General features: G+C 47.6%; 2 protein-coding genes across 8 annotated transcripts; both read left to right on the top strand.

The window, feature by feature from the left end:
• Positions 1-1,949: 1,949 nt before the first annotated feature.
• RBM14 (RNA binding motif protein 14) lies at positions 1,950-17,982 on the top strand. 3 transcript variants are annotated; one of them, XM_060019324.1, is made up of 3 exons: positions 1,950-2,375; positions 8,208-9,672; positions 10,449-17,982. In XM_060019324.1, the coding sequence occupies exons 1-3, from the start codon at positions 2,039-2,041 to the stop codon at positions 10,654-10,656; spliced, it is 2,010 nt and encodes a 669-aa protein (XP_059875307.1). In that variant the 5' UTR covers positions 1,950-2,038; the 3' UTR covers positions 10,657-17,982. The 3 variants fall into 3 exon arrangements, with proteins under 3 accessions (XP_059875307.1, XP_059875308.1, XP_059875309.1); XM_060019325.1 differs by having other exon boundaries at positions 8,208-8,318; positions 10,449-10,616; XM_060019326.1 differs by lacking the exon at positions 8,208-9,672 and having other exon boundaries at positions 10,449-10,616.
• A 12-nt stretch (positions 17,983-17,994) lies between these two features.
• On the top strand, positions 17,995-25,649 carry RBM4 (RNA binding motif protein 4). Of its 5 annotated transcripts, none has more exons than XR_011246579.1 (5): positions 17,995-18,191; positions 19,308-19,731; positions 22,869-23,556; positions 23,916-23,980; positions 25,234-25,649. XR_011246579.1 is itself a non-coding variant. In XM_060019329.2 (5 exons), exons 2-5 carry the CDS (start codon positions 19,320-19,322, stop codon positions 25,251-25,253), a joined length of 576 nt encoding a protein of 191 aa, XP_059875312.1. In that variant the 5' UTR covers positions 17,995-18,191; positions 19,308-19,319; the 3' UTR covers positions 25,254-25,649. The 5 variants fall into 5 exon arrangements, 3 of the variants coding, with proteins under 3 accessions (XP_059875312.1, XP_059875310.1, XP_059875313.1); XR_009520436.2 differs by having other exon boundaries at positions 22,869-22,947; positions 23,750-23,980; XM_060019329.2 differs by having other exon boundaries at positions 22,869-22,947.
• Positions 25,650-26,890: the final 1,241 nt, after the last annotated feature.

Genomic DNA, 26,890 nt, shown 5'->3' on the forward strand with positions numbered 1-26,890 from the left:
GTCCATTGGTATCTCCACTTGATGACTCAGAGGCATCTCAAACTTATTATGTCCAGGGAACTCCCTGGCAGTCCAATGGTTAGGACTCCATGCTTTCACTTCTGTGGGCCTGGGTTTGATTCCTGGTCAGGGAGCTAAGATCCCACAGGTGGCGATGCATGGCCAAAAACAAACAAAAAACCAAAAAACCAAAAAAACAACTTATTATGTCCTGGTCATCCACAATGTTCCCTATCTCAATAAATGGCAACTCCATGTTTCCATTTACCTGGAGTCATCTTTGACTTTTCTCACAACTCACATCCGATCGCACATTCTGTTGGCTCTACCTTCAAACTACTATATCCAAATCTGAGCACTTCCCCTGAATTCTGCTGCAGCCACCCTGATCCATGTCACCATCATCTCTTTCCTGGATTTTTTTTTGGCCGTGCTGCATAAGGGATCTTAAGTTTCCCGACCAGGGATTGAACCCAAGCCTGCTGCAGGGGAAGTGCGGAGTCCTAACCACTGGACCTCCAGGGTAGTCCCTCTCTCCTGGATTTTTGCCATAGTGATAACTGTTCTGAGCAAATGACTGTCTTCTCTTTGCTTTTTACCCATTTCAATAGCAGCCAGAATGATACTTATAAAACTATGAAAGATAAGTCATATCAGATGAACCCCTCTGCTCTCTAGACTTCCGGTCTAAGAGTGAAAGCCAAAATTACTTCAATGGCCCACAAGGTTCTACACCTCCTCCCCATCCTTACGCTCTATTATTCACTCTGTTCCCCCCCTCCAGCCATACTAGCTTGTGATTCCTTGGACAGACATGCTCCTGCCTCAGGACTTCCTGACATGTACTTTCACGCTGGAATTATTCCCCCCAGAGGATGGCTTGTCTGCTCCCTCAGTTACTTCAAGTCTTTATCACTACCTAGCAGGCTAAATGTTTTACTTGTTATTATCTGTCTCTCCCCACCATAATATAAGCTCCAAGGTCGGGATTTTTGTCACTTTTTGTTTACTGCTTTATCCTTGGTCCTGCCTCACAGGGTAGGTTCTCAATAAAATTTGTAGCATGAACTTGTAAGCAAACATTTCCCTGAACTTGTCACATGTTCTTGTTTTTGACGTCTTCTGCCATGCAAAATCTTTTTATTTACATACGTACAACCGTCAGTTTTGAAGTTTTTCTTCTTCTATTTAAAGGCTCAATTTTTACCCTCTCAAGGACCGTTCTTTTGACTTAATTTCCTATTTTATTAAACTTTCTATTGTGGAAAATTTCAAACATACACAGAGATATATATCTCATTCCTCGTTTGGAAAGTCCATAAAAGGGAGAGGCTCTTAATGATTTTTCAACGTCTCCAGCCTCTGCCAGGACCTCAGCAACCTCAGGGAATGCGTTTCCAAAGAATAAATTAATGGCACGAGGGTTTCTCCAGGGCAAATGCCTCTCAGGGTCCCCTCAGACCACAGGCGGCAGTCCTGGGAGTCGTTTGCTTAAGGAAGGCGTCTGTCCTGTTTTCTCCCGCCAGGCTGGGCCTTCCCGTGGACACTCGCTGCCACCTCTAGGCGCGTGTTTGGCCTAGGTTGCCAGAATGGGAGGGGCTCTGACTTCCGACTGAACAAAGTTTTTTCTTGGGGCCCGCCGATCTCGGCCCCACCCAGGCCAGAGGCCGCCTCACTGACTAGGCCTCTCTGCAGCCACTGCGCTCCTCGCACGCGGATCCCCCTCTCCAGCCCTTCTTCCCCCTCCCCCCGGCAGTGGCGGTTGGTCGCGCGCAGTCGTCCCTCTCCCACCCCCTCCGCTAACGAGCGGGCTCCAGGCCCTCTGGGATTGGCTGCGCCTGAGTGCATTTTCTCTCAGCCTCTCTGATTGGCTGCAGGGCACGCGGGATCTGGGCTCCGATTGGCTAGGTCAGAGCGCCTGCGCGGCGGGGTTCTCCGTCGCCAGCCATTCCTGGGGAGGACTGCCGGCGGGTCAGACGTTTCGCCTGTCGCTGGAGGAGAGGTCCAGGCTCTCCGGGAAGGCGGCTGCGGCGGCAAAATGAAGATATTCGTGGGAAACGTCGATGGGGCGGATACGACGCCGGAGGAGCTAGCAGCTCTCTTTGCGCCCTACGGCACGGTCATGAGCTGCGCCGTCATGAAACAGTTCGCCTTCGTGCACATGCGCGAGAACGCGGGCGCGCTGCGCGCCATCGAGGCCCTGCATGGCCACGAGCTGCGGCCGGGGCGCGCGCTCGTGGTGGAGATGTCGCGCCCACGGCCTCTTAACACTTGGAAGATATTCGTGGGCAATGTATCGGCTGCGTGCACGAGCCAGGAATTGCGCAGCCTCTTCGAGCGCCGCGGACGCGTCATCGAGTGTGACGTGGTGAAAGGTAATGTGGAGACGGGCGCGCGGGCGCGGGCGCGCTCGGGGCACTCTGCTTGTTAGCCACGCCCCTTTCCCGGGGGTCGGTCACTGCGCGGTTGGCGGTGGGGGCTGGGAGAAGTCCGCGGGAGTGAGGCCGGAGGTGTTGGGGGCGCGTTGGGTAGAGCCACCCTCCTCCCGTGCGGGTCAGGCACCATTAACCAAATGGGAGGAAGCGGCTCTGGGTGGGTGCGGCGGCCACTGCGAGCCGGGCTACGGGGCCGGGGACGCGCCTGAGAGACTTGGGAGGGTACCGGGGGCGCGCCTTCCACTGGGCTCCTGGGCCTGGCGCCGAACGGAAATTGGGAAGTGACGGGCACAAGCCGGATCATGGAGCGGGGAAGATTTCGCCACTTCCCCACTTCCTCTTCAGAAGTCTGTCAGAGCAAGGGAAAAGGGAAAAGGTGGGGGCTGAACCCCCCCCCCCCCCAAGGCCACCGTCGTGTTCCCTCTCGATGAATGCTCCCGAGCGGAAGGTAACGGGGCCCTTGGAAGTTTCTTGGGCTGGGATCTTTTAGTATTGTGTGGCGTGGGTCTACTGATGGGTATAGTTACTCGTGGGTACAGGAGGGGCCCCTTCCTAACCACTTTGGCCTTTCAGTATTGTTAGGTGGGTTAGGCGTGGCAATTCTGTGCTTTCCAACTCCCTCAAACTTTTTTTTTTCCCCTTTGGGATCGATTTTACATCTATAAACTGGAAACCCCGACTTTTCGCATGTGGACGAAGGCTTGTTTTATGAAATGGCCTCTTCTGAGCAACTAACTCGTCAAGCCGGTGCCCTAGGGCGGTATCCTTTTAGAAGCTTGGTGATTTTGCAAGGGGGCACACTCTGAGGGGGACGTGGGGACTTAATAGTCATCTTTGCTTGAGTAGTCTAATTGTCAGGGTAGATCCCTAGTTTGCCTTCGAGAAGAATATATCACTATAATTTAGGCCTGACCTCCTTTTTGGGACTTAGTTGACTTTTTTCATAGTCTGGGTTCTTATCCCTAAGCTCTTTTTCTTTTTTGTTGGCAAGATTTGGAGGTATAGCCCTTGCGTATGTGGCCAGTTTCTGTTCCACTTGGGAACAGATCAGAGTCAACTTTGCCTTGCTATCTTCAGGGATGCAACCTGGGAGTGAGTATCTGATCCCTTGCTCCTGGTGTTGGATTCATAGCTGCTCATACCCTGTGTGAGAAGTTTTAAGGATAGTAAATACATTTGGGAGCAGGTGCTTATTCATTTCCACCAAGATACATCTTTTGGGTCATTCCTTATCCTTTCCGTAACTGGGGGAAGTGTGAGGGTTGCAGTCTCCACCACTAGGAGTAATTCCTCCTTCTGCATTAATACTACATTTTGTTTTCCTCAACTCAGGCTATGCAAATTCATGACTATCTGGAATCAGGCTTTCCTGCTGGGTGCTCTGATGAGGCAGGCTGTATGGTGCATGAATTTTTGCTTTTATTTAGAGTGAAAAAGTGGGAAGGGCATCAGATTGGGCCCCTGGCCAGGAAATGTATATGACTCATTATGAGAGTTCTGTTTGATTGACCTATTACATTTTTTTGTGTGGTTCTCAGACAGGGTGGCTACTAGATTGGGAGTCTAGAAACTTGCATCTGAGGGGACAGTCTCTATGGAACTCATTGGTCAAGAAGCCTTCTTTGGGTTGGTAGAGAAGGCTAAAAATTTGCCTGAATTTGCTTGGGACTGACACCAAGTGACAGTGGGGGGGTGGGGTGAAGTGTGTAACTGCATGTGGTTTTTAGAACTCTTGACTGTTTTCTTTGTGAGAGTTAGAGTGAAAGTTTTGTGCATTTTGTCCCTTTGCGAACATTTGATTGGCAGAGATGCACTGATTTCCTTAGGGAGTGGTGGTTAGTTGTTGTTTGTAGTTATGCTGATATGTAAGAGAGTGCCTGATAATATTTTGAGGTAAGGGAAAGATTTGAGGATCTGTGGTAAAGATTTGAGGATCATATTCTCCACTGATGCCTTTCTATTTGGAGTGAAGGAAAATGAAGTTTTTAAGTTGGGAATGTAGTAGAAGAGACTTGGCTCTGGCTCTATAAATAGCTTACTTATTTCTTGCTCTGGGAATGGGCACTTGATTGAGTCATCTTGTGTTGGTTGTCAGGTCTTTGAAAAGCACAGAAGCTTGGCATTGCACAGGACAGCCAGTTCCGTTTTATTTCACAGGGGGAATAACGTAGTTGCTTGGTTCCAGGAGCTTAGATATGATTTGTAGAATAAAAATTTCCATAGCAACAGCAGATTGTAACCACTCTCCACAGCTACATTCTGTTGGGTGTTCAAGGATGAAGTTTGAGAGTTGCTGACAGCTTTAGGAACCATTTAGATTCCATGAGAAGTCTGAAGGGCAGAATAGGAAACTGTTTCCTCTCCTTTGTTGTGGGTGGCCATTCTTTCCTCCTACATACAGCTCTGTAGTTTCAAATTAGAATTTTTTTACTCTTCTGAGAATAGGAAAACTCATTTTTCTGGATTCTCTTAACTTTGGTACTGGAGGAATTGTGAAGTCACCAGACCATTAGGATAGCTCTGTAAATCATTGCCTGCTAGTCCCTTTAAATGCGATGGATTTCCTTCAGGGGTCACCGTTTCCTTGAACTACCTCTCCAGGCAGGTGGGTCCCTGGAGTTTTCTAGATCTTTGGTTTTTCTTTATTGTCCTAGGAGTAGTTAGGTTCCTGGGCATCTTTGGAAGGGCTGGGTCTGGGTTTAGCTGCTCACTGTGATAAGGGTTAGTTAGCCCTCATGTGATGGAGTCAGCTGGACAACCTATTCGCACTTCCCTCCAGTATCAGGCTTAGAAACTCTCAGATATAAATTGGATATAATTGTATCCGATGGCTTTCTTTTTATCAGCTATATAGCTTATCTGTGTGGTCAATTGAATTGTACACATGAAATCTCAATTTTCAAGTTTCACAAGTTGGTCTCTTAATAAAACCGAGCTAAGTAGGGAATAGATAATGTGACATCCTATTGCTCTTGTAAACCCATTGAAAGTTTTTGTTGGGTGTTTTTTCCTAGCTTATTCCAGTCCTAGGAATTTGTGGATAGGTTAACCAGGAATATAGTATGGTTCCTTAATATTCCCTCATAGTGCCTGAAAGTTTTTTAATTCCCTTTAATCTGCCTACACTCTTGCTTTCTGCTTGCCATTGCATTCTCCTGGTGGTAGGGTCAGCTCAGCCTTTGCTTTTAAAGAGATCTGGGACCACCAGCATTGATTTTTAGCTCACTGTACCCAAACTGGAGGTGAGAGATGAGAGGACAGTTCTGGTGCCCTGTGGCTAGGCCGAAAGGAACGCTTTGCTTTTCGCCTTTCGCAATTGGAAGAATCAGGTTCTGGCCATAGGGGTGTAAAGACAGTTGTGATAGTTCATTTTGTTCCTTTATCATCTCTGGCTAGTTCCAAATTTGCATTTACAGGTTACATTGTATTTCTTGTGTTTTATTAGAGATGAAAGATCATATCTGTAGGGAACTAAGCCTGTGGTTATTCCTAGGCTTGAATAATTATCATGATTTTTATCATTATATAGCTATTTATACTTTACAAGGCTTTTTTTTTTTTTTTTGGCGGTATGCGGGCCTCTCACTGTTGTGGCCTCTCCCATTGCGGAGCGCAGGCTCAGCAGCCATGGCTCACGGGCCCAGCCGCTCCGCGGCATGTGGGATCTTCCCGGACCGGGGCACGAACCCGTGTCCCCTGCATCAGCAGGCGGACTCTCAACCACTGCGCCACCAGGGAAGCCCTACAAGGCATTTTTATCATCTCATTTGAATCTTCTAACTCTGAGGTGGGTAGGACAGATTGTCAGATGGAGAAATAAATTGTAAGTTCCGTAAGAACTTACAGCAAGTCAGTGAACTGGATCTTCAGCTGAGGCATTTTAGCGCCTAGCCCCAGGATTCCTTTTGCTATACCACACTTCTGACTTCTACCTGTTGATTATTTTACTTTATTTTTTTTTTTTGTGGTACGCGGGCCTCTCACTGTTGTGGCCTCTCCCGTTGCAGAGCACAGGCTCCAGACGCGCAGGCTCAGCGGCCACGGCTCACGGGCCCAGCTGCTCCGTGGCATGTGGGATCTTCCTGGACCGGGGCAGGAACCCGTGTCCCCTGCATCGGCAGGCAGACTCTCAACCACTGTGCCACCAGGGAAGCCCCTGTTGATTATTTTTATTCTTATTTGTATGAGAGTCACATTGGTGGCTTACATCCAGGAAAATGGCTTGCTTTATAGGAACAGCTAGAGAGGGCATCCCAGTATGAAAGTTTCTAGAAATTAGGACACTTGTTTAGAGGCCATTTAAAAGGATTTCTTATCAAGAATGGAATCTTAGTAACTTCATCTAGGTAATTCATTTCCTAAAGTGATGTGAGAGAGATGGGGTCCTGGTGCTTGGACTTTAAAAGTAGCCACAGGTCCAGATGGGGTTAAGTGCATGGCCTTACTTAACCACCAGCATGACCTTTTTCATTGTTCTTCAGATTCTGCTTGCACCATCGTGGTTTGTGAGTTTGGATGTGAACAAGAATTTCTTCCTATTACTTCCTTTCCTAAAGTTTTCTTGTTCTATATGGTAGATGAGTAGGACTTTGAGATCAACATCCTGTCTTAGAGGCTTTCCTACCACAGCTCATTTAGAACTGAATGAGGACCTGAGGGGTAACCTGCTTAGCAGAGCCTGCTAGTTGTGGTAATTGCAGCTTCTTGCTGTGAAGCTGAGAAACCAAATCTTTTCTGTGAACAGAAGCCCAAGGGGTAAGGAATACTTCTGTCTCTTGATGAGTAACCTCTGGTGTAATGTAGCCTGGGGGTGGGGGGCGTGTGTGTGTGTGTGTGTGTGTGTGTATGTGTGTGTGTGTGCGTGCCTTGGGCCTGAACTCAGCCAGGAGGCTCAGTTTCCATTCTCACATCTTATTGGCTTACGTGGGGTCCAGCTTCTCCCCTTCTAAGCTTAAATGTCTAGTCTTAATACACAATCCTGCCTTACACATTGACTTCTCAGGGGTAGACTGGTGTAGTGAAGAGGCATGGAGAGCTGGGATTCTGTTTCTGGGTCTGACACATGGTTTTGTCGCAAGCCGTATAAATTCTCTGAGTGTGTTTGCCCACCTGTAAAATAAGGATAATGATCCTTTGCTCTGCCTGCCTCCTGGGATTGTTGTGAGGCCCAAATGAGGTCCTGTGCATGGAAGTGCTTTGAAAACGGGGAAGTACTGTGGGAAAGGGGGAGATTGTACTGGAGGAATTTCATGGACTGTGCATTGCAGTGTAGCTCTCCTGCCTTAATTGGACCCTGGGCTGAGACATGGGTCATTCCAAGACATAAGTGGTCATTTTCAGTGTTTGAGAGTTAAGCCTCAAAGGTGAACAGTAGTGTTTGGTAATCTTGGGATAGACAGTACTGAATAATTGAGTGATCCAGGAATGCTTTCTGCTTTTTGTCTGCTCGTTTATACTTACAGGAGACGTGAAGATTTTTATCCTGTGTTGCTGTTCATCTTTGCTCTTTCTTCTCTCACCAGGAAGTTGGGTGAGGTGGCAGGGGGAACGGGGAGAATGGGAAGAAAGCCATAGACAAAGCTGCCTGCTTGGGACAGTCAGAAGCTTTGTTATATGGGAGCCACATTTTATGACCTACTCCTGGAGAGGAGGGTTTGGAGGCCTGGAGGTAGCTGGCAACAGCTGGGTGCTGTTGGTGTGTCCAGTTTGGGACCCATCAGGTAGCATGCCCTGCCCCCCTAATTGCTAACCCTCTGTCTGCTGCTTTATCAGACTACGCGTTTGTTCACATGGAGAAGGAAGCAGATGCCAAAGCCGCCATCGCGCAGCTCAACGGCAAAGAAGTGAAGGGCAAGCGCATCAACGTGGAACTCTCAACCAAGGGTCAGAAGAAGGGGCCTGGCCTGGCTATCCAGTCTGGGGACAAGACCAAGAAACCAGGGGCTGGGGATACGGCATTCCCCGGAACTGGTGGCTTCTCTGCCACCTTCGACTACCAGCAGGCTTTTGGCAACAGCACTGGTGGCTTTGATGGGCAAGCCCGTCAGCCCACACCACCCTTCTTTGGTCGCGACCGCAGCCCCCTGCGCCGTTCACCTCCCCGAGCCTCGTATGTGGCTCCTCTGACGGCCCAGCCAGCCACCTACCGGGCCCAGCCCTCAGCGTCACTGGGCGCTGCCTACAGGGCCCAGCCTTCTGCCTCTCTGGGTGTCGGTTATCGGACTCAGCCCATGACAGCCCAGGCAGCCTCTTACCGCGCTCAGCCCTCTGTTTCCCTTGGGGCCCCATACAGGGGCCAGCTGGCTAGCCCTAGCTCCCAGTCTGCCGCAGCTTCCTCGCTTGGTCCATATGGTGGAGCCCAGCCCTCGGCCTCGGCCCTCTCCTCCTATGGGGGTCAGCCAGCTGCGGCTTCTTCGCTCAACTCCTATGGGGCTCAGGGCTCCTCCCTTGCCTCCTATGGTAACCAGCCATCCTCTTATGGGGCGCAGGCTGCCTCTTCCTATGGGGTTCGTGCGGCTGCCTCCTCCTACAACACCCAGGGAGCAGCTTCCTCCCTAGGCTCCTATGGGGCCCAGGCAGCCTCCTATGGGGCCCAGTCTGCAGCCTCTTCACTAGCTTATGGGGCCCAGGCAGCTTCTTACAGTGCCCAGCCTTCGGCCTCTTATAATGCCCAGTCTGCCCCATACGCTGCACAACAGGCTGCTTCCTATTCTTCCCAACCTGCTGCCTATGTGGCACAACCAGCTACGGCTGCTGCTTATGCTAGCCAGCCAGCTGCGTATGCTGCACAAGCCACTACCCCAATGGCTGGCTCCTATGGGGCCCAGCCAGTTGTTCAGACCCAGCTGAATAGTTATGGAGCTCAAGCATCAATGGGCCTATCAGGCTCGTATGGGGCTCAGTCAGCTGCTGCGGCCACTGGCTCCTATGGTGCTGCAGCTGCCTACGGGGCCCAACCTTCTGCCACCCTGGCAGCTCCTTACCGCACTCAATCATCAGCCTCATTGGCTGCTTCCTATGCTGCACAGCAGCATCCTCAGGCTGCTGCCTCCTACCGTGGCCAGCCGGGCAATGCCTACGATGGGGCAGGTCAGCCGTCTGCAGCCTACCTGTCCATGTCCCAGGGGGCCGTTGCCAACGCCAACAGCACCCCGCCGCCCTATGAGCGTACGCGCCTCTCCCCACCCCGGGCCAGCTACGACGATCCGTACAAAAAGGCTGTCGCCATGTCGAAAAGGTACTGTATGCCCCCCCGCCTCTGCCCCCAGCTGGGGCTCAGGGCAAGGGGCTGAGGTTGGCATGGGAGGGAAACTGGAGCCATCGGCCCCTCCCTTGGTCTTCTCTACTCCTGTGGGGTGTCCAGAAGCTGAGGGGGGTGATGTCTGTGAACTTTCCTGGTCACCAGGGTTCAGGTGGAGCATAGTGCTCAGACTGGGGTGGTACCAGCTAGTCAGGCTGGGAAAAGTGTCACCTGTCAAGGCTAGCCCAAGTGCTATTGGAGCTACTGCCTGCAAGATTGTGGCCCATAGTCTTTCCCACTGTCTGAAGGATCCTTAAGCCTGTTACGTGGTTGTCCTGGCCTCTGGTGGGGGTGGGTTTGAAAGAGTAGTCCCTTTGGCAGTCACTGGCTGAAGGCAGGGTGTATGTGGTGCGTCCACTCTTTGGGAAGTTGGGGACCTTGCTTTCGTCCGCCGTTCTGTTGGTAAACAACCAAGGTCTTTCTCTGCAGGGCCCAAGGGTGGGGATAGTTTGTCTGTGGTTTGGGAATGCAGACCAGAATCCACCTTGGCCAGTTCAGAAGGGTGGTCTTCAGTGGTGGGCTTGGTTTCCCACTGAGTTGGACCAGGCTTGAATTCTTGCCCTGGATAGGGTGTTGAGCCTTCTGACAAAATCTTGTTTGTTGGAGACCAATCTGATTACACCCTCCCTATCCCCATTGGCATCTCCCCCGTGCCCACCTGGAGCCCTCCCCTCAATTGTCTCATTCACCAACTGTCTTCTTCTCTCGACTAGGTATGGTTCCGACCGGCGTTTAGCCGAGCTCTCTGATTACCGCCGTTTATCAGAGTCGCAGCTTTCGTTCCGCCGCTCGCCGACAAAGTCCTCGCTGGATTACCGTCGCCTGCCCGATGCCCATTCCGATTACGCACGCTATTCGGGCTCCTATAATGATTACCTGCGGGCAGCTCAGATGCACTCTGGCTACCAGCGCCGCATGTAGGGCCATCCTGGGACAGGGCTCCACAGGGAGGGAAGGAGAGGAGAGGTGGGGTAGGGTGCAGGCCCAGGTTGTAACCACTGGCCCATACCTCTCCTGTTTGCGGTTTTTCATCCCCTCTACCATGTGGGCCTTCCCCAGGAGACGATCCTTTTGAGTGCTCGGCAGTAACCTACTTTATTCCTTCGCCTCAGCAGCGAATCTTGCTACTGGCTCTAGATCTGCGGTTCCCCTCTCCCCTGCCTCCCATCTCCCCAGGATGGGAATTTCTTTTATGTTTTTATTTTTTTCCTGGCTCCCTTTTATTTTTGTGCGCGATATTTAAGGTCGTCTGGATGGGGAAGCAACCTGCAGCTGAGGTCGGCGGCGCCTTTTTCTTTTTAGATGTGAGGGAGGCCAGGAAAGGGTTAGCTTAACCATTTCCTATGCGCCAAGCTGTGCCAGTTGTCCAGGGGGCCCTGACTTTGTCCCTCTGTAGACTGTGTTGAGACTGAGTTCCTGTTGGGACAGTTGGTTGGTATATGTCCAGATCCCTACTGACCCCTGATGTTCTAGCTGATGCTGTGCGGCACAGTCCACTTCCCCATCTCCCCAAGTAGGTGGTGTTAGAAAACCTTAATTTTTTTTCCCTTTTGTATGGACTACAAATAAAACTTGGGGCGATTTGCAGTTTGGAAACCTGGTTGTCATTGTCTTGATTGCACTCAGTTTCAGGAAGTTTGACATCCAGGAAGACATGACAACTAAAGGGAGGGTGGCCAGAGAACCCAGGGCAGATGAGGAAAGGGGTTTGAATGTAGGAATTAGAATGATTTCCCTGCTGCCAGAGGGATTTAACCCATCGTCGTTCTGCTAGTCTGCCATCTTTAGGACTGGAGAGTCTGGCCCAAGTTGCTTCAGCTTGAATTAATCACACCAAAATGCAGTAAATTTACTGCCCATTTTCCTCGCCTGTGCTTGGCTATTTTCCTTGACTTGTCTCCAGTTCAGGAAAATCCTGAGCTCCAGCAGGGTGGTTCTGGGGTTTGGCTTCTCAAGTGAGAAGTGGGGAATGGGTGGCTTTGGTGCTTATGAGGCTAGTAGGTCCTTCAGGCAGTGGGCTCCAGTAAGTACTGGGGCTGGGACAACTACTGGGAAGGAGCCAGTAGTTGGGGTGGGGGGGGTCATGTCACTGTCTGGTAATGCCCTGTGGTCGGGACAGTTGGAAGCTGGTATGGGGGATTCTGGCTATAGACCTGGTATTTCGCACGTCGAACATCAGCACGGAGTGTCCTTCCTGCGTCCTGCCAACCCCTGTCATAGTCACCTGAGACTCAAATTGCCTATCTTCATTTGTTAGGGTTTCCAGATGTTTTCTTGTTGGGTTTATATTTGAAGGTGTTATGATAGACTCTGGGAAGTGGGTGAGGTGCAAGCGTAACCAAATAGGGGTGCTGGGATAGGCTGAGGAATTGATTGTTCATACTTTCATTCTGGGACTAGGGGTTCAGAGGACCTGGGCACAAAATAAGACAATTCCAGCCATGGACAAGAGGCTTGGGCTTTATGATGGGTGAATGAAAGACTGGTTGGGTAGGGTGGTGACAGGAAACTGACATTCCTTTGGGAAAGGGGGCTTTATAAATTTGATTTGGGAGTCTGTTGGGGCAGGGTGGTTTTGGGGTGTGTGTGTATCAGTCAAATGGAGTTCAGGTGGGTTCTCTTCTGCTTCCTTCACTGGTTTCTTGTGAACTTCCCTGTGACAGAGTAGTTTGCCCCAGGTGTTCTCTTTCCTCTGCCCAGTGGGCAAAAGCATATGTTTTTTGTTTAACTGTGAGCTCCTATTTGTGGATGCAAACTGGGGGTAATCTCAGGGGTACTGAGGCCATAGTGCTCTTCCTTGCTTTTCTTTCTTCTCACTTCTTTGCCTTCAGGTGCTTTGCTGCTCCTTTTCATTTGTTTGCAGGACTGTGAGGAGGGCGAATTTGATAGGTTTTTTGTCACTTTTCTGCAGTGAGGGTGGGGTAATCTCAGGGCCAAGCTAACAGGCTTAGCTCTGGTTATTTCCCTGGAAAATCAAGGGTTGGTTAATTGTAGTGCTGTGATTGTGGCCTGCGTATTTGTAATTACTTCTTTGTCAGTGGCTTTCTGTCATCTTTCTTTCCAGTGAGGGTTCTGCCACTGTCCCAATCCCATGGTTCCTATGAAACCATTAGTACATGGTTCCTAATGTGCTCTCAGGGCCAGTGCTGATATTTCTTTATTGCAGCCCAAGTTCTTCAGGCTGACCTGGCCTAGATGATCACTCTGCTTATTATCTTTAGGTCCTGATGCCCTTGTTGCCTCCGCTGCCAGGCTTCTCATTTAAGCTAGAAGGAGCTAAAGCTAAATCATTTGTCATTTTCCTCTTTCTTGCAGATTGTTTTAAAATTCCCTCCCTCTGTAAATTATGCCACCTGTGTTAATCCTATAGCCCACTCTTCATACTTTGCTTTTTGTGGATTTCTGATTTCCAGGGTCCTATAACTCGGAGACGGTTGGGTTGAGTGAATGGGAGGATAGACATTTAATGTGTGTTTTGGGAGAGGTGGGTGGGAATATGCGCTCCCAGTGTCCTTCAGATCTTTGCTCTTCTGATCTATCACCTCTGTAACTCGACCTTCATTGGAGAAGCTTTAGATGGTTTATTCCTGGAACAAGACTATGTAAAGGCTTCTCCCCTCTACAGCCTCTTCTCTCCTGCGGTTTGGACCTTGTTTCAGATTCTGTCTGGGGTAGGCCTGGGGCCCCATCCCTTGTGCTGGAGGTAACGGGACTATCACTGAGTGGTCAGCCTCCATGGGTAGGCTGCCTTTCTAGTCATGCCCATCAGTTAAGCTCTGCCAAAGTCTGTGCGCAGACTGTTGGTTCTGCAGTCATTTTGTCCTATCAAGCCAAGTAAGTTGACTATAATGTGGGATGACTAAGGTCATAATGAAACAATTTCCTAGATTTATGGACTAGTATGTAATGTAATAGGAGTTTGGGTGATAAAGAAGATAAGATGGATATGATAGGTGGAAAATTCTTATTCACCTAAATTCTATAGGAACCTTTAAAAAGATCATAAAGGGTAGAATCTAGTTTTCCAGGAAGAAAAATTTATTAATAAATGATTTCAAGTCTAGCTGTAAATCATTAGAAACATTGTGTGTCTGTAGTGCTGGAAATAGTGTTCAGGTAGCTGAGCCCTTGGGCTGACCTTGGGAAATCGATAGTGGGGGTGGGTGCAGGACCTACCTCGATGAACTAGTTACAGTTAATAAGCAATGCTAGGGAAGTGACAGGTAAGGAAGGAGAGGATGGGGCAGCCCCACTAGAGAAAACTGTGGAGATGGAATTTGTTTGATTTGAAAACTGACTTGGCACAGAGAGAATTACTGAGGGTACTGGCTCTAAAATCAGGCTTCCCAAGTTTGAATCCCGGTTCTGCCACTTAATCTGGGTGATCTTGGACATGTCAGGAATTCTACCTAAGTTTTTTCATCTGTAAGATAGGGAAAATAGTTAACATCTATTTAACACATGCTAAGCATTGTTAAAAGTGCTTTTCATATATTTCATTTTACCTTCATTGCAACTCAAATGTATTAGGTACTTTTTTTTTTTTTTTTGCGATACGCGGGCCTCTCACTGTGTGGCCTCTCCCATTGCGGAGCACAGGCTCTGGACGCGCAGGCTCAGCGGCCATGGCTCACAGGCCCAGTCGCTCTGTGGCATGTGGGATCTTCCCGGACCGGGGCACGAACCCGTGTCCCCTGCATCAGGAGGCGGACTCCCAACCACTGCGCCACCAGGGAAGCCTGTATTAGGTACTTTTAAACCTATTTTGGAAATTGAGGCTGTAGGTTAAGTAACTTCTGAAGATCACATGGCTAGAAAGTAGTGGATCAAGGAATTGAACCAGCCATTTTGGAGCAAATAACATGTAGCAAGTGTAGAGCCCCATATATAGTCACTGCTCATTAAGTGCTAGCCATCTCAGAAATAAGAAGTTAGAACATTCTGGGGAGATTGGGACTGTGTAGGGTAGCACACAGCTGAGCAAAGGACTTTGGGTGTAGGTGTGAGTACAGCACGTATGAGTAACCGTGAAGAAGGGGGATTTCTGTAATGAGTGGTACCTAGGTGTGATGTAGGCCACTGGACCATACCAGTTTTGGCCACCTCCAGTGTCAGACAACACTGTTGTGTCCTGAGGGTCAGATTCCCCTAGGTATGGAGAAGAAAGGTACGGAGTAGGGGCCCTGCACAGACATTAAGGGGAGGCTTAGAGTGTGTAGTTGGCAGTGGGATTGGAGGCTTAGGAAGCTTGCTGACTGGCCTAGTGGCTCCCTCTGAACATCCTTGCAGATTACTGGTTTTTAATTTGAGCCCTTATTATACCAGTAACTCATTTCTGGATTAGGAGCCAGAGTTATTAGGTATATAAGTTGTATACATTCCTAAGAGTGTGAAAGGGTTTGAAACAAATAGATTGCTTATTCACATTTGAGTGGTCTACACTGACAACAGTGTTTCCCTCTGAATTTGGATTTGTTCCTCATTTCCCTTTCAAGAGTCCAGGCTCCAGCCTCTTTCATCTCTTCAAGATGTGGAGCCAAAACATACTTAAGCTTGGCTCTGACAGAAAGGCTAGATGACTTTGGACAAGTTGCTTTATCTTTTAATTTAGAGGCTTGGTAACCTGATCAGAAGAATCACCAAAGTGGCCGTTTTCAGTGTTCCAGACAAAGTGCTTTTAAAACATCCGATTCTCTGTAGTTGGTGTGGTAAGGTAGAGGGTTTGGACCAGATATCCTTAATTTAAAAACCTTTAATTTTTAAGTATTTTGGTAAAATACAGTTGGGTAAATGAACATCAGTATGGAGACACTGGAGCTACAAATCTCCCTACCTAAAGCTTCATTTTGCAGCATTTGTGAAACGTAATCCTGGTGATCAGAAGCTGTAGCATAAGTTACCCCTGGCTTTTGGGCTTTTTATGTTTGAGGGAGACTGGAAAGTATACTAGGTGATAAGAGCAAAAGGGCTTGTTTTTAGTACTAAGTGTCCATGTTCTTAAGCTGATACTGACTGCAAATCCAAAGTCATTTCTCTCCTCTTGGTTATCAAGGTTTTAACTCATGCTTTATCTATTTGTTAAGTTAGTCAACAAATATTTGAGTGCTTACCACGTGCCAGGGGCAGTTTTAGTTTTAACACAGGGTAATAGTAGACAACAAGAAAAGGTCCTTGCCCCTGTAGAACAAGTATTTGCTGGGGGCAGGGGCTGGGAGGGAGTAAGAAAATGAACGAATAGGATTTCAAGTGGTGGTAAGTATTTGGAAAAACAACATGGAGTCATGGGATAGAGTTCCAAAGTGTAGCGTTGGAGTGGGGGGCTGTGTTTAGATGGGGTGGCCAGCGAAGGACCTGGAGAAAGAACATTTCAGTCTGAATGAGCTTGGGACAAAGGGGCCAGTGTGCTGGAGCATAGTTGGGGTGGGGTGTGTTAGGGATGGGGGTGGGAGAATTGTTACAGAGATTGGGAGATTCTGGCAACAACCAGATTGGGTAGTGTGAATTGAAACTTTTCCAGTTGCCGTTGGTTTTAATTTAAAAAGCAGGGGAATGATTTAATGTGGTTTACTCAGTTGGATGAGCTTGCAAAATGAAACAAATATAACTGGACCTAGAGGGCTTTCAGAAGGTAAACCAAGAATAATTAGATCAGGGGGTGGGTGTGGGTGGTGGTCTGCAAACTGGCCTGAACTGTGATCCCGAGATTTCTATTCCCAGTTTTTCCCCTTTGGACTTGGAGAGATTCCTAGTTTCATAGAGTAAGCTGATCTCATATGCTTTGGTATTTTGGAAGAAAGTTTTATCTCCAAGGCTATTAGGACAAAAATTTTGGAAGATCAAACAAAGGAGCTGAAAGGATTTCTATACCAGATGTGTTTCCGAACCTGCGCACAAGGAGTTGTGACCACCTCCCGATGCAGGGCCCCTCCAGAGGGCACACTTGCGGCTAACATGCAGTTGGTTTTCTTCATCACTGATCCTTTGGCCTTTATTCAGAGCCGCAGTGTCAGCATCAGGATCCACAATGAAAACGGACCAAGATTAGTGACCACTACATTTGTAAATGTGACATTTTTAGATTCCTGCCTTTTCCCACCCTAGAATAAATTATTGACCAATTCCCCACCGTTTGATTTCTGAGTCACGTCAGGTTTTAAAATCTATTTCCATAACTTTGACTTCACCTTTCTCTTTATGATCCCCACCCCTTTTGGGGGGGCTGCTTTGAACGGTAGTGTGTTCTGCTTTTGTCATCTTCACTTCCTGATGATCCCTTTCCTCACTGCTTTTATCATGTTTTAAGTTCTTCCATCCCCCTTTTTAAACTCCCTCTTCAAAAGCTGCCTTGCTTGTTCAGTGAATTATGGGATTATGTGAAGAAGCCAAAGGATGATAAAAAAATGTGAGGAGGGAAGCTGGACCCTCTGGAGAATGCTGTTTTGATTGTATTTTGCTTATAGCTGGTTGTGACTTAGGCTCTTCCCTCTAAGGTCGGTTCTAGGAGTTTAAACCTACAGCTCTGGCTGTGATGGCGCCCAATAAAATAAAACAAAAAACTTTGCTGCTCTAGTTTTTTCTCAGGGCGGGGTGGGGGTGTATGCGCAATCTCCACGGTCACACAGAGAACCCTTTTCTTCATCTTGGACCCCGGGAGGCTGGTTCCTCCAAGGAACTTGTCTCTTCGGCGCCTCCTGAGAAATGCAGCCGTCAACCGAGCCGACGTCGGGGCCTTTATACCCTAATTGAAGCTGAGCCCATTAACCGTTTTCAGAGTTCCTTTCACCACCTATGAAAGTAGTTTCAATGTGGGGGTAGCTCCGGGACTCCCAGGGCGCCAGTGCGGATTCTTGGCCAAAGGAGGAGGTTGGTTTCTTCAGGTGGGAAGCTTTGCTATTTTTCTTACCTGGCTTCTGGGTCTGCGTAAGCTACCGCCCGCAGCACCCTGGCTGCGAGGGGGATGGCGTTTGGGAGATTAGAGGGAGAAATGTGGAGTAGAAGGCAAAATGGAGCGCACGTGGAGTGGCGAAATGTGGAAGCTTAACAAAGTTGGCGCCATGAAGCTGAAGACCGCCACACCGGATCCCTAGCTCGCTCCGCCTAATGGCGGGCGGAACCCCGCCAGCGAAGCCCACGTTGGTAGTTCCTCCCTCACGCCGACCTTCCATCCAATCAGTGACCTCGGTTTGTCGAGAGAGGTGCTCATTGGCTTTCGTATAGACTCTGTGGGGTTACTGACGTTTCCACCTCTTCCAGGCCTCAGGTAATTGGCGTTCGTGGTAACCAATCAGGAAGAGGATCTACGGGAACGCCTGCCTTTTATTTTATTGAACGGCCAATCCGGTGGTAGGTTCACCTCCCCCTCTCTACCCAGAGTCACTGCTGCAGCCGCCGCCATTTTAGCGTTTTGTCAGAAGCGTCCGCGCCGCGAGGAAGAGCCCCTGCTGCTTTTCGTGCGGGTGAGAGACTCCGAGCCCCTTCACTGTCTTTTTTTTGCCCTGTTAAATCTCACGACTTGGGCTTTAGGGGTATCCTAGGGTGGTCCTGGCCTCCGCACTCGTCACTGAGAGCCGACCTCGGTGCTCGGCGTTGCGCGGTAAGCCTCAAGCAGCCCTTCCCCCACGACCTCCCCCGAGAATACCTTGCTTTTTTTCCCCACCTTGCCCTCTATCCGACTTTGCTCGGCTTACTGCCTCGAGGCTTTTACCGAGATAACCGCTTTTCCGTTAGACTTAGGAATTACAACCCCGTTTCGAAAATTTTTGAAGCCCCGAGACACTCGTCTGGCCGTTGAGGCTCAAGGCCCCTTCTCTGGCCATGCATTTCTCCAATTCTCCAGGAGCTCGTAGGACGGCACCCCGAGAGAGGCGTTCCCCGCTCCAGCACTTCCTGTACTCTCCGAACGCCTCGCTATCCAGCTTAAGTCACGGGTTCACTGCTTCCAAAGGAAACCCTAAGATGTAGCTATTATAAGGTCCTTTTTTCAGGAAATGGCTAATTCGGTTACGAGAGGAAGAGCCAGTTCATAATTTCAGTCTGTCCAGCCAGCCAAGTAGTTAGACCTTTGTTTTCTGACTGTCTTTTTTTGTTTTTGGCGGCGGAGCCGCCGCGTGGCTTGCGGGATATTAGTTCCCCGACCAGGGATTGAACCCGGGCCCTCAGCAGTGAAAGCGTGGAGTCCTAACCGGACCTCCAGGGAATTTGCTGTCTATTTAGTAGGTAGAAAGCCCAGTACCCCTAGGGCTGCATTTATGCCCCGCTTTCATTTGCGTTTCCGTTTGAAACTACTCAGCTCTTACCAAACCCTTTGTCTGTGTCTGCTAAGGATCTGTGTCACAGATGCTTTCTCCTTTCTGTAGGTTCTATAGCTGGAATTGTAGCGGGCCTCCTTATTCCTACTTCCCTTTGATTATTATCTGGGGGTGTGCGTGTGCGTGTGGGGCGTCTGAGAGGGGGGAAAACTGGAAATATTTGCCAGACCCAAAGGAGATGGCAGTATTGATTTTTTTTTTTTTTTTTTTTAACTGACATGGGCCTGAGGTCTTTTGTTAGAAATTTCATTTTTTTTCGCCCAGGCTGTGTCCGAGATGGTGAAGCTGTTCATTGGAAACCTGCCCCGGGAGGCCACAGAGCAGGAGATCCGCTCACTCTTCGAGCAGTATGGGAAGGTGCTGGAGTGTGACATCATTAAGAACTACGGCTTTGTGCACATAGAGGACAAGACGGCGGCCGAGGATGCCATACGCAACCTGCACCACTACAAGCTGCACGGGGTGAACATCAACGTGGAAGCCAGCAAGAATAAGAGCAAAACATCCACAAAGTTGCATGTAGGCAACATCAGTCCTACTTGTACCAACAAGGAGCTTCGGGCCAAGTTTGAGGAGTATGGTCCAGTCATCGAATGTGACATCGTGAAAGATTATGCCTTTGTACACATGGAGCGGGCAGAGGATGCAGTGGAGGCCATCAGGGGCCTTGACAACACAGAGTTTCAAGGTGAACCACCCTCTTTGGGAAGAGGGCTGAACACAAGGTTTTGTGTAGAAAATAGGCTGGATAGGAGGGGTCTGGGATAGAGAGAGAGATACAGCTGTTGGTTGGCTGATTGTGAGGATTAAGTGTGGGTGATGGGCTTAAATGGAGAATGCATGGGATTTAGAGGCTTTACCTTAGGCAAATCAAGTTTGGGAGAAGAACCACTTGGCATTAGTTTGGAACCCCTAGGCTTTTTTGCCTATTAGTGCAGAAATCCCTTCCTCTGAAGATTTATTCAGTTTTGTCTTTTTTGCGGGGTGGGGGGGTAGTAGAGCACCTAACAGTGTTTCACTCTGAAATTTATTGCCTCAGCACCCCATGTGTTATTTTGTATGTGGAAGGACCTGGCAAAAGCTGGCTTAAGCCACATGTTTAGGAGCAAAATATCTGTGAAGCTCCCCCACCTCATCCCAATTCATGGCTTCTCAGTAAATATAATTTGTCGTTAAACAAGTCTTGAGAGAACTAGTGTCTTTAAATTGTTATAGCTCTTACCGCTTTTCTGTTACGCTTGCACCAAGAGGTTCGGTTTGGAGGACGAGGACACTCTAGAACTGAAGGCTAATTTCAGGAGTTTCTGAGGAGAAGGTATTGGGATTTGGGGGGCGATAATGGCAAAGCCGTTTCACTGGTTTGAGGAGTGAGCTCTAACATCCTTGGTGATTAGAGTACTTAGATGGGTGTTAACCTTGGAGCCTTGACTAGATTAATAGTGTGCCTGGAAGGCAGCATGAATGATGCTGTGGATAGACATTTTGTTTTCTTGGTTTAAGATCTAAGCTCCTGTGGCAAGGGTGGCAGTTGTGAAGGGGGTGGTAACCATGGTGAGTTGCTAACTACTCTTCGTCCACCCACTTTGGGTTCCCAGTGTCAAAGCCAGAAAAGAGCCTTTCCCCTTCAGTGTAACTACTTCTAAATTATGGAGTATTCCCACAACTCCTTGTTAACATTTTTAATCTATATTCCAACTTTTTTCAGCCCGAACAAGGTAGTAGCTGCTGCTTCTCCTGAGCACTCCTCTTGTTAAGAGTCATTTTGGCTATCTTTGATGTTTACTTAAATTGGACCTTCTTAGACCTGGAAGTCTGATCATCATTTCTTCCAAGTTAATGGTGCCCTGTGTTATGGGTATTGCTGTGCATTATTAAAGAAAAATGTCACAGGTCTCTCAGGTCTGGTTTTCCATTTTTAATTGGTAAGTTGAGAATTATTTTGTGTCAACAACTTAATTGGGAGGAAAGGCTGCTCTGGTGGAGGGTTTATGATATCTAATTTTTGGATACTCTTCTACACTTTAACCAAGTCATAGAAGAGGTGGTGGTGTCTCCTTGTAACAGTTAACACATGTAAGGGAAGGGTATTGTGAACTGATACAGGACACATACTTAGAGCATAACTGTTGGTATCTGAAGTCTAGGCTCTCTGAGGTTTAGTTGTTTTTGCTCTGTTTTCCTTACTGTTAGTCATTCTCTTTAGCATTGTCTAGTACAGTTCTGTATGTACATAGAGTAGCAGTATTTATTATGATGGTCTTTTTCCCTTTCAGTTTCTCAGTGTTGGGGATATTCTTTTTATTGTTTGCCCATTTAAGGAACATCCATTTTAGATATTTTTAAAGACTTAGCTGCTTTTTCTGACTTTGCAATTTTTTCTGGCAAATCTTTAGGTCAGGACATTTATTAATGACCTTTATGTCTTGAAGAGACATGGTTGGTTCCTCGGTTGCCCTTATTTTCTCTGGTTTTGTTAGGTGCCAAAGTGGCCACTTGGACAAATAATGAGGGACATGGGTTAGCACTTAAAGCACTTAAGTACTTAATTGTACATCTTAGCTTTTCACTGGCAGCCTACACTTATCAGATAAAATGTTTGAACCGGGACTTTTTTTTTTGATATTTTGGTCCTTCCCTTTTCCCTTTTTTAGTCTTCTAGAACCTAACTTTAATTTTGTAGGTGAAATTGTATATTTACCATTTTCTATAACGTTACTTGAGTAGATGACCTATCTGTTAACTCCCCTGGTTCTAAGCATTCACTTCTTCGCCATCTGCATGCTTGGGTGCATGATAGCCATTTGTATTGGAAAGGTTTTGCTGGAGTTTTGCTTACATTAAAATGGTAGATCATGTTAGGTGGAAACTGCTCCTGTGAAAAGGTTTAAAATTTAAACTTTCTCATTTCCAGAATACAAATTGTAATTTTCAGCAAAAACTAGTATCAAGTGCATGTTCTTAGGATCTTAGATCTCTAAAGGAGAAAAAGTACTTTAATCTTGCGCTAACATGAACAGTTTGATACACTAACATTATTGGTCATTCTCCACTTTTTTCATCCCCTCTTTTCTTCCACATTTTTCATAATACTCTTTCTGAAAATTCAGGCATCTTGTGAACTGCCTGACCTGTTTTGTTTGACCCCCTGTTATAAGGGGTCACTAAATATTGTAAAGGATCCCTGTTAGAATGAATATCAGAACTAACAATTTAAAGGACCCAGTTTAGGGGGAAGGCAGTCCTTCAACTCGTATTTCACCCCTCTTCCCCCATTCATGAGTGTTTTTCCCAAAAGTCTTGAAACTTGCCTACCGCACTCAGCCACGGATCAAGTCTGGATTACTGTCAATGGTAACTTTAGAGTCCTACTCTATTCTCTTTGATTTTGGGGCGGTATGGGGGACTGGCCTTTGCATTCTCCTGCTTACTGAATTCAGGAGTCTTAATAGTGAAGATTGGAGGTGTCAGAATGTTGTGGAGCACTATTATTGTGGTTTCTTTTGACATTGGGCCACCGTTCAGAGTAGTTTTTGTCCACAGTTACTTGGCAAAGGATGAAATGCCTATTTTTGAGCTAGAGTAGTTTCTTTCTTAAGCGTTAAACTGGTGTTAGAGCTGAAACATTTCTTCCTTTAATTGATCTTTGCCTGAAATCAGGTCATTATACTGAATTTATACTGGACCTTTTAAAAATATCTTAAAAATGGCAATGAATCCTGCATTAGAGTTGTCTAGGTAAAGCCATTGCTATGACCAGTGTCTGGGGTAGGGGCTGGGGCTATGACTAAGAGTGATAGCAACCCTTCTTGCGTCTGTTTCTTCAAGGCAAACGAATGCACGTGCAGTTGTCCACCAGCCGGCTTAGGACTGCGCCCGGGATGGGAGACCAGAGCGGCTGCTATCGGTGCGGGAAAGAGGGGCACTGGTCCAAAGAGTGTCCGGTAGATCGTTCGGGCCGAGTGGCAGACTTTACCGAGCAATATAATGAGCAATATGGAGCAGTGCGTACACCTTACGCCATGAGCTATGGGGATTCATTGTATTACAACAACGCGTACGGAGCGCTCGATGCCTACTACAAGCGCTGCCGTGCTGCCCGGTCCTATGAGGCAGTGGCTGCTGCAGCTGCCTCTGCGTATAATTACGCAGAGCAGACCCTGTCCCAGCTGCCACAAGTCCAGAATACAGCCATGGCCAGTCACCTCACCTCCACCTCTCTCGATCCCTACGATAGACACCTGTTGCCGACTTCAGGAGCTGCTGCTGCTACAGCTGCTGCTGCTGCAGCAGCCGCTGCTGCTGTTACTGCAGCTTCCACTTCATATTACGGGCGCGATCGGAGCCCCCTGCGTCGCGGCCCAGTCCCCACTGTTGGAGAGGGCTACGGTTACGGGCATGAGAGTGAGTTGTCCCAAGCTTCGGCGGCCGCGCGGAATTCCCTGTACGACATGGCCCGGTATGAGCGGGAGCAGTATGCGGATCGGGCGCGGTATTCAGCCTTTTAAAGCTTGAGGTGAGAGCGGTGGGGTGTCCCTTGTTCTGGTTTTGCCATCCCTCCTGCAGCCTAAAGGCTCCAGTTAGGCTGCCCTGCTTGCTTGCTTTTGCAGGGTTAGGGTAAGGTTGCTAATGGTTCAGAGGATAGGGAGAAGTCCTAACTACTTTGTGAAATATATAAACATCCTTATCCCTCATGGCTGTTTTTCCAGGGCTCCTAGTCCTGGGAGTCAATCTGATTCCATTTGTGCCTGGAAAAGCAAACAGTGGTGTGATGAATCTTGGGTCACACCTGTGTGCTGTAATTGAACCAAACCTGGAAACCAGACATTCAGACCCAGGTGTGCCGTTTCTCAGAGCCTTCGTTGAAATTCCTAGGTGTGTGACATTACTAAGGTCTGCAAGGTTCCTGTTCTGCTTCATGCTGTGTGAAAGGTCTGATGGTAAGTTGGGGCAGAGAGGAGTAGAAAAAGATATCTTTCAACTTATAAAGTTGATTTCAGCAAGGAGTCTGGGGCATAGACTCAAATTCAACTTCTCTGGTCAGTTCACATTCATTCCCTGAGCTGAATAGAATGCCTACCCCATTGCTTTATCTTTGACTCTGTCCTGTAAGAGCCCATTTACTTTGTTCAGTTTTGTTTTTAAACTGTCCCCACGGTATTAGATTTGACATTCTCTCCACTTCTTTAAGGTACATAATAACGTAAATATGTACGCACCCTGTTAATTCTACTCTTCTTCAGTAATATTGAAATCCAAGGTTGGGAGCTTTGCCTTAAGCACGTCACTCCCTTCATCTTCCCACCAGCTATGAGCATTTAACACTCTTCAACCACCAGCTCTACCTTGAGTCCTCTGGCTTTTTCCTATACATTTTGAGCCTCATGATCCATTTGGCTCTACTTGAGTGTATTCTCTTCTGATGCTTGCCAGCTTTGGGCTCTAGGTGTTTGAGACTGCTGTTGTATTAAAGGGTGTTTCACAACACCCTTTGTCTTGAGTAGCTCCCATTGTGTCCCAGACATTACCATTGATCTGTAATCCTGTAGTAACAGGGTGGGTGATACTGTCATCTTTTCCATTAGGGCAGAAGGTATGTGACTTGCCCAGGGTTATTGGATAGGAGATCACTGATAGGGCTGGAGAAGAAACTTGAGTGACCTGATGTGTAGCTTACACATGCCCTCCAGTACGTTCTTTTATTTTCTTCCCTAGTCAGAGTTGGACGCCCTCAGGTGTTACAGCTTGTTCAGTTAATGCCACTTTTTCCTAGACCTTAAACTTGTAACTCCAAGATTCAAACATACTTTTTACTGTGGAGAGCTAAGAGCTAATTGGAACCTTTCCCTTTTTCCTGCTCTCCAGTGACAGTTTGTAAATGTGGAATTGCCTTCTCTGAGGAATGCTAATGTGCTAACATCAAGAGAAATGCAATGTCTGTCTACTCTCGTGAAAGAAAATTTGCTATTTCGTTTAGAGAAAGGCTAGTCTGGGATTGCTTGAGCCTTCCCAGTTACTGTCTGGCCTTCAAGCTCTTTTCACTTTTAGAGATTATTATTATACTATGGATGGATACAAGTAAACTTAAAAGGAGTGTCAAGTTACCGTACTTTGTAAAGATGTTCTTTGAAGTGTAAGTGGGAAAGCCCTTGTGAGCTTTGCTGTAAAGCCCCTGTATTGTGCTCTCTTTCAGGTGGGATGTGTGTGGGCTGAAATTCCGAGCTGCGGTTGTGCATGAGAATACACCCTTCGTGGTACCCCATCTCCGGGACGTTCTCAGCTCTGTGCGTTCAGTCCCCCAGGAACCGTGGACCTTAATTTACCTTGTTAAGTTCAGACCACCTCTTCTTTCCTCTCTCCTGCCCATTTCCGTGTTCTTTCTGTCCTTCAATACTTCTGTAGCTTCCCATCATGTTCTGTTCTCCCAGCAGGTCTCATTGTGTGCAGAAACTGGTGGGGGTTGTACTGTATCCCCACCTCCTGCTTCCAGTGGGTGTTGTGAGAGTGTCACTGCTGCTGAGTCTTTTTGACCTAAAGGCTTATGGCAGGTAGACACATAGCGTTGGATCACTTTTTTCTTTCCGGTGAAATAAATGGTTTTTCAACTTAGGGAATGTGTGCTTTGAGAGAGTTCTTACTTGGGCTTGTGTCTGGGTTCTTTATTTGTCTCTGGAAGAGAAGGGGAGGGTATAAAGTTTGACATTCAGTTCTGCGTGAACATCACTGCAGTTGTTTTCCTTATTGTAGATAGGATTTATAGGTGCCAAAGGTAAAAGAGGACTTATATAGAAGAACCCAGGTAGGCAGGCTTATTCCATTAAAGACTTTCTGTCTCTCATACACCTTTGTTATAAAACCATCAACTTACTAGGAGTTTTGAGATGTGGGACTTTCCCCTGCTTGAGAAACAATTGTCACCTACCCCTTACTACTAACATTCCAACCACCCAGTCAATCAGTACATCTAGTTTGACTTACTTTCCAAGGAAGAGGTCTAGAATAAGGAAGGGTTTGAGGGAACAGGAGGTCAGCTTTCACTTCATGCCATGTGGAAAATTAAGTTGTGGCTCCAACAGCATTCTGCTATTTTCCTAGGCCAGTAAGCAACACCTTTTGATGGCTTTCACCATCTATTTGTACAGTTCTGCCAAAATCCAAAGAATTCCTCAGTGGCCCCACTAGTACCTCATTTCCTTTAGAATGATAGGCATAGAAGAAGGACCCAGAAGTGAGCTTTAGATGATTTAACAAGGATGGGGGGTGAGTACAAGGAAGACCCACTGCTTCTTAGTTCCATGCTTTTATCAAAACAGACTGTCTTGCAGATGTTTTTTGTCTGTACCTTCTTGCTCCAGTTTTAATATATATAGTGGGGTTCTGTCTGGTTAGGGCATTTCCCAGCATCATTCAACAAATACTCAGCACCTACTGTATGCTGGGCCTTAATGCTTTTAGGAAAGGTGGGTTGTGGTAATGGGAGGTAAGAAAAAGCAGCTGGTTTTTAGTTGGGTAGTCTCTCATATTTTCCTACTTAATGTTTCTAATTCATAGATGGCTGAGATGGGGATAACAGTACAACTTGTAATTTATTGGATATTTGTTCTCTGAAACCCTGTGAGAGACGTTTTGTGTGTTAATCTCCCAGCCACCATTTTACTGAATATGGAAGTTGTCTTTGGTGAGAGGTCAAGTGGTAAAGACAACAGTTCTGGGAAAACTGTTGGAGTTGGGATTAGGGGTGGGAAGAGTTATTGGCTCCTACAGATAAGAAGTGATCAACAAAGAAGATTATGACTAATATCTAGGCTAGGTCCTCGTATTTGTCTTTATCTTCCCTGGCGGGCTTGGTT

This window comes from Delphinus delphis, chromosome 8 (genome assembly GCF_949987515.2).
Source record: "Delphinus delphis chromosome 8, mDelDel1.2, whole genome shotgun sequence".
Classification (NCBI taxonomy): Eukaryota; Metazoa; Chordata; class Mammalia; order Artiodactyla; family Delphinidae; genus Delphinus; species Delphinus delphis.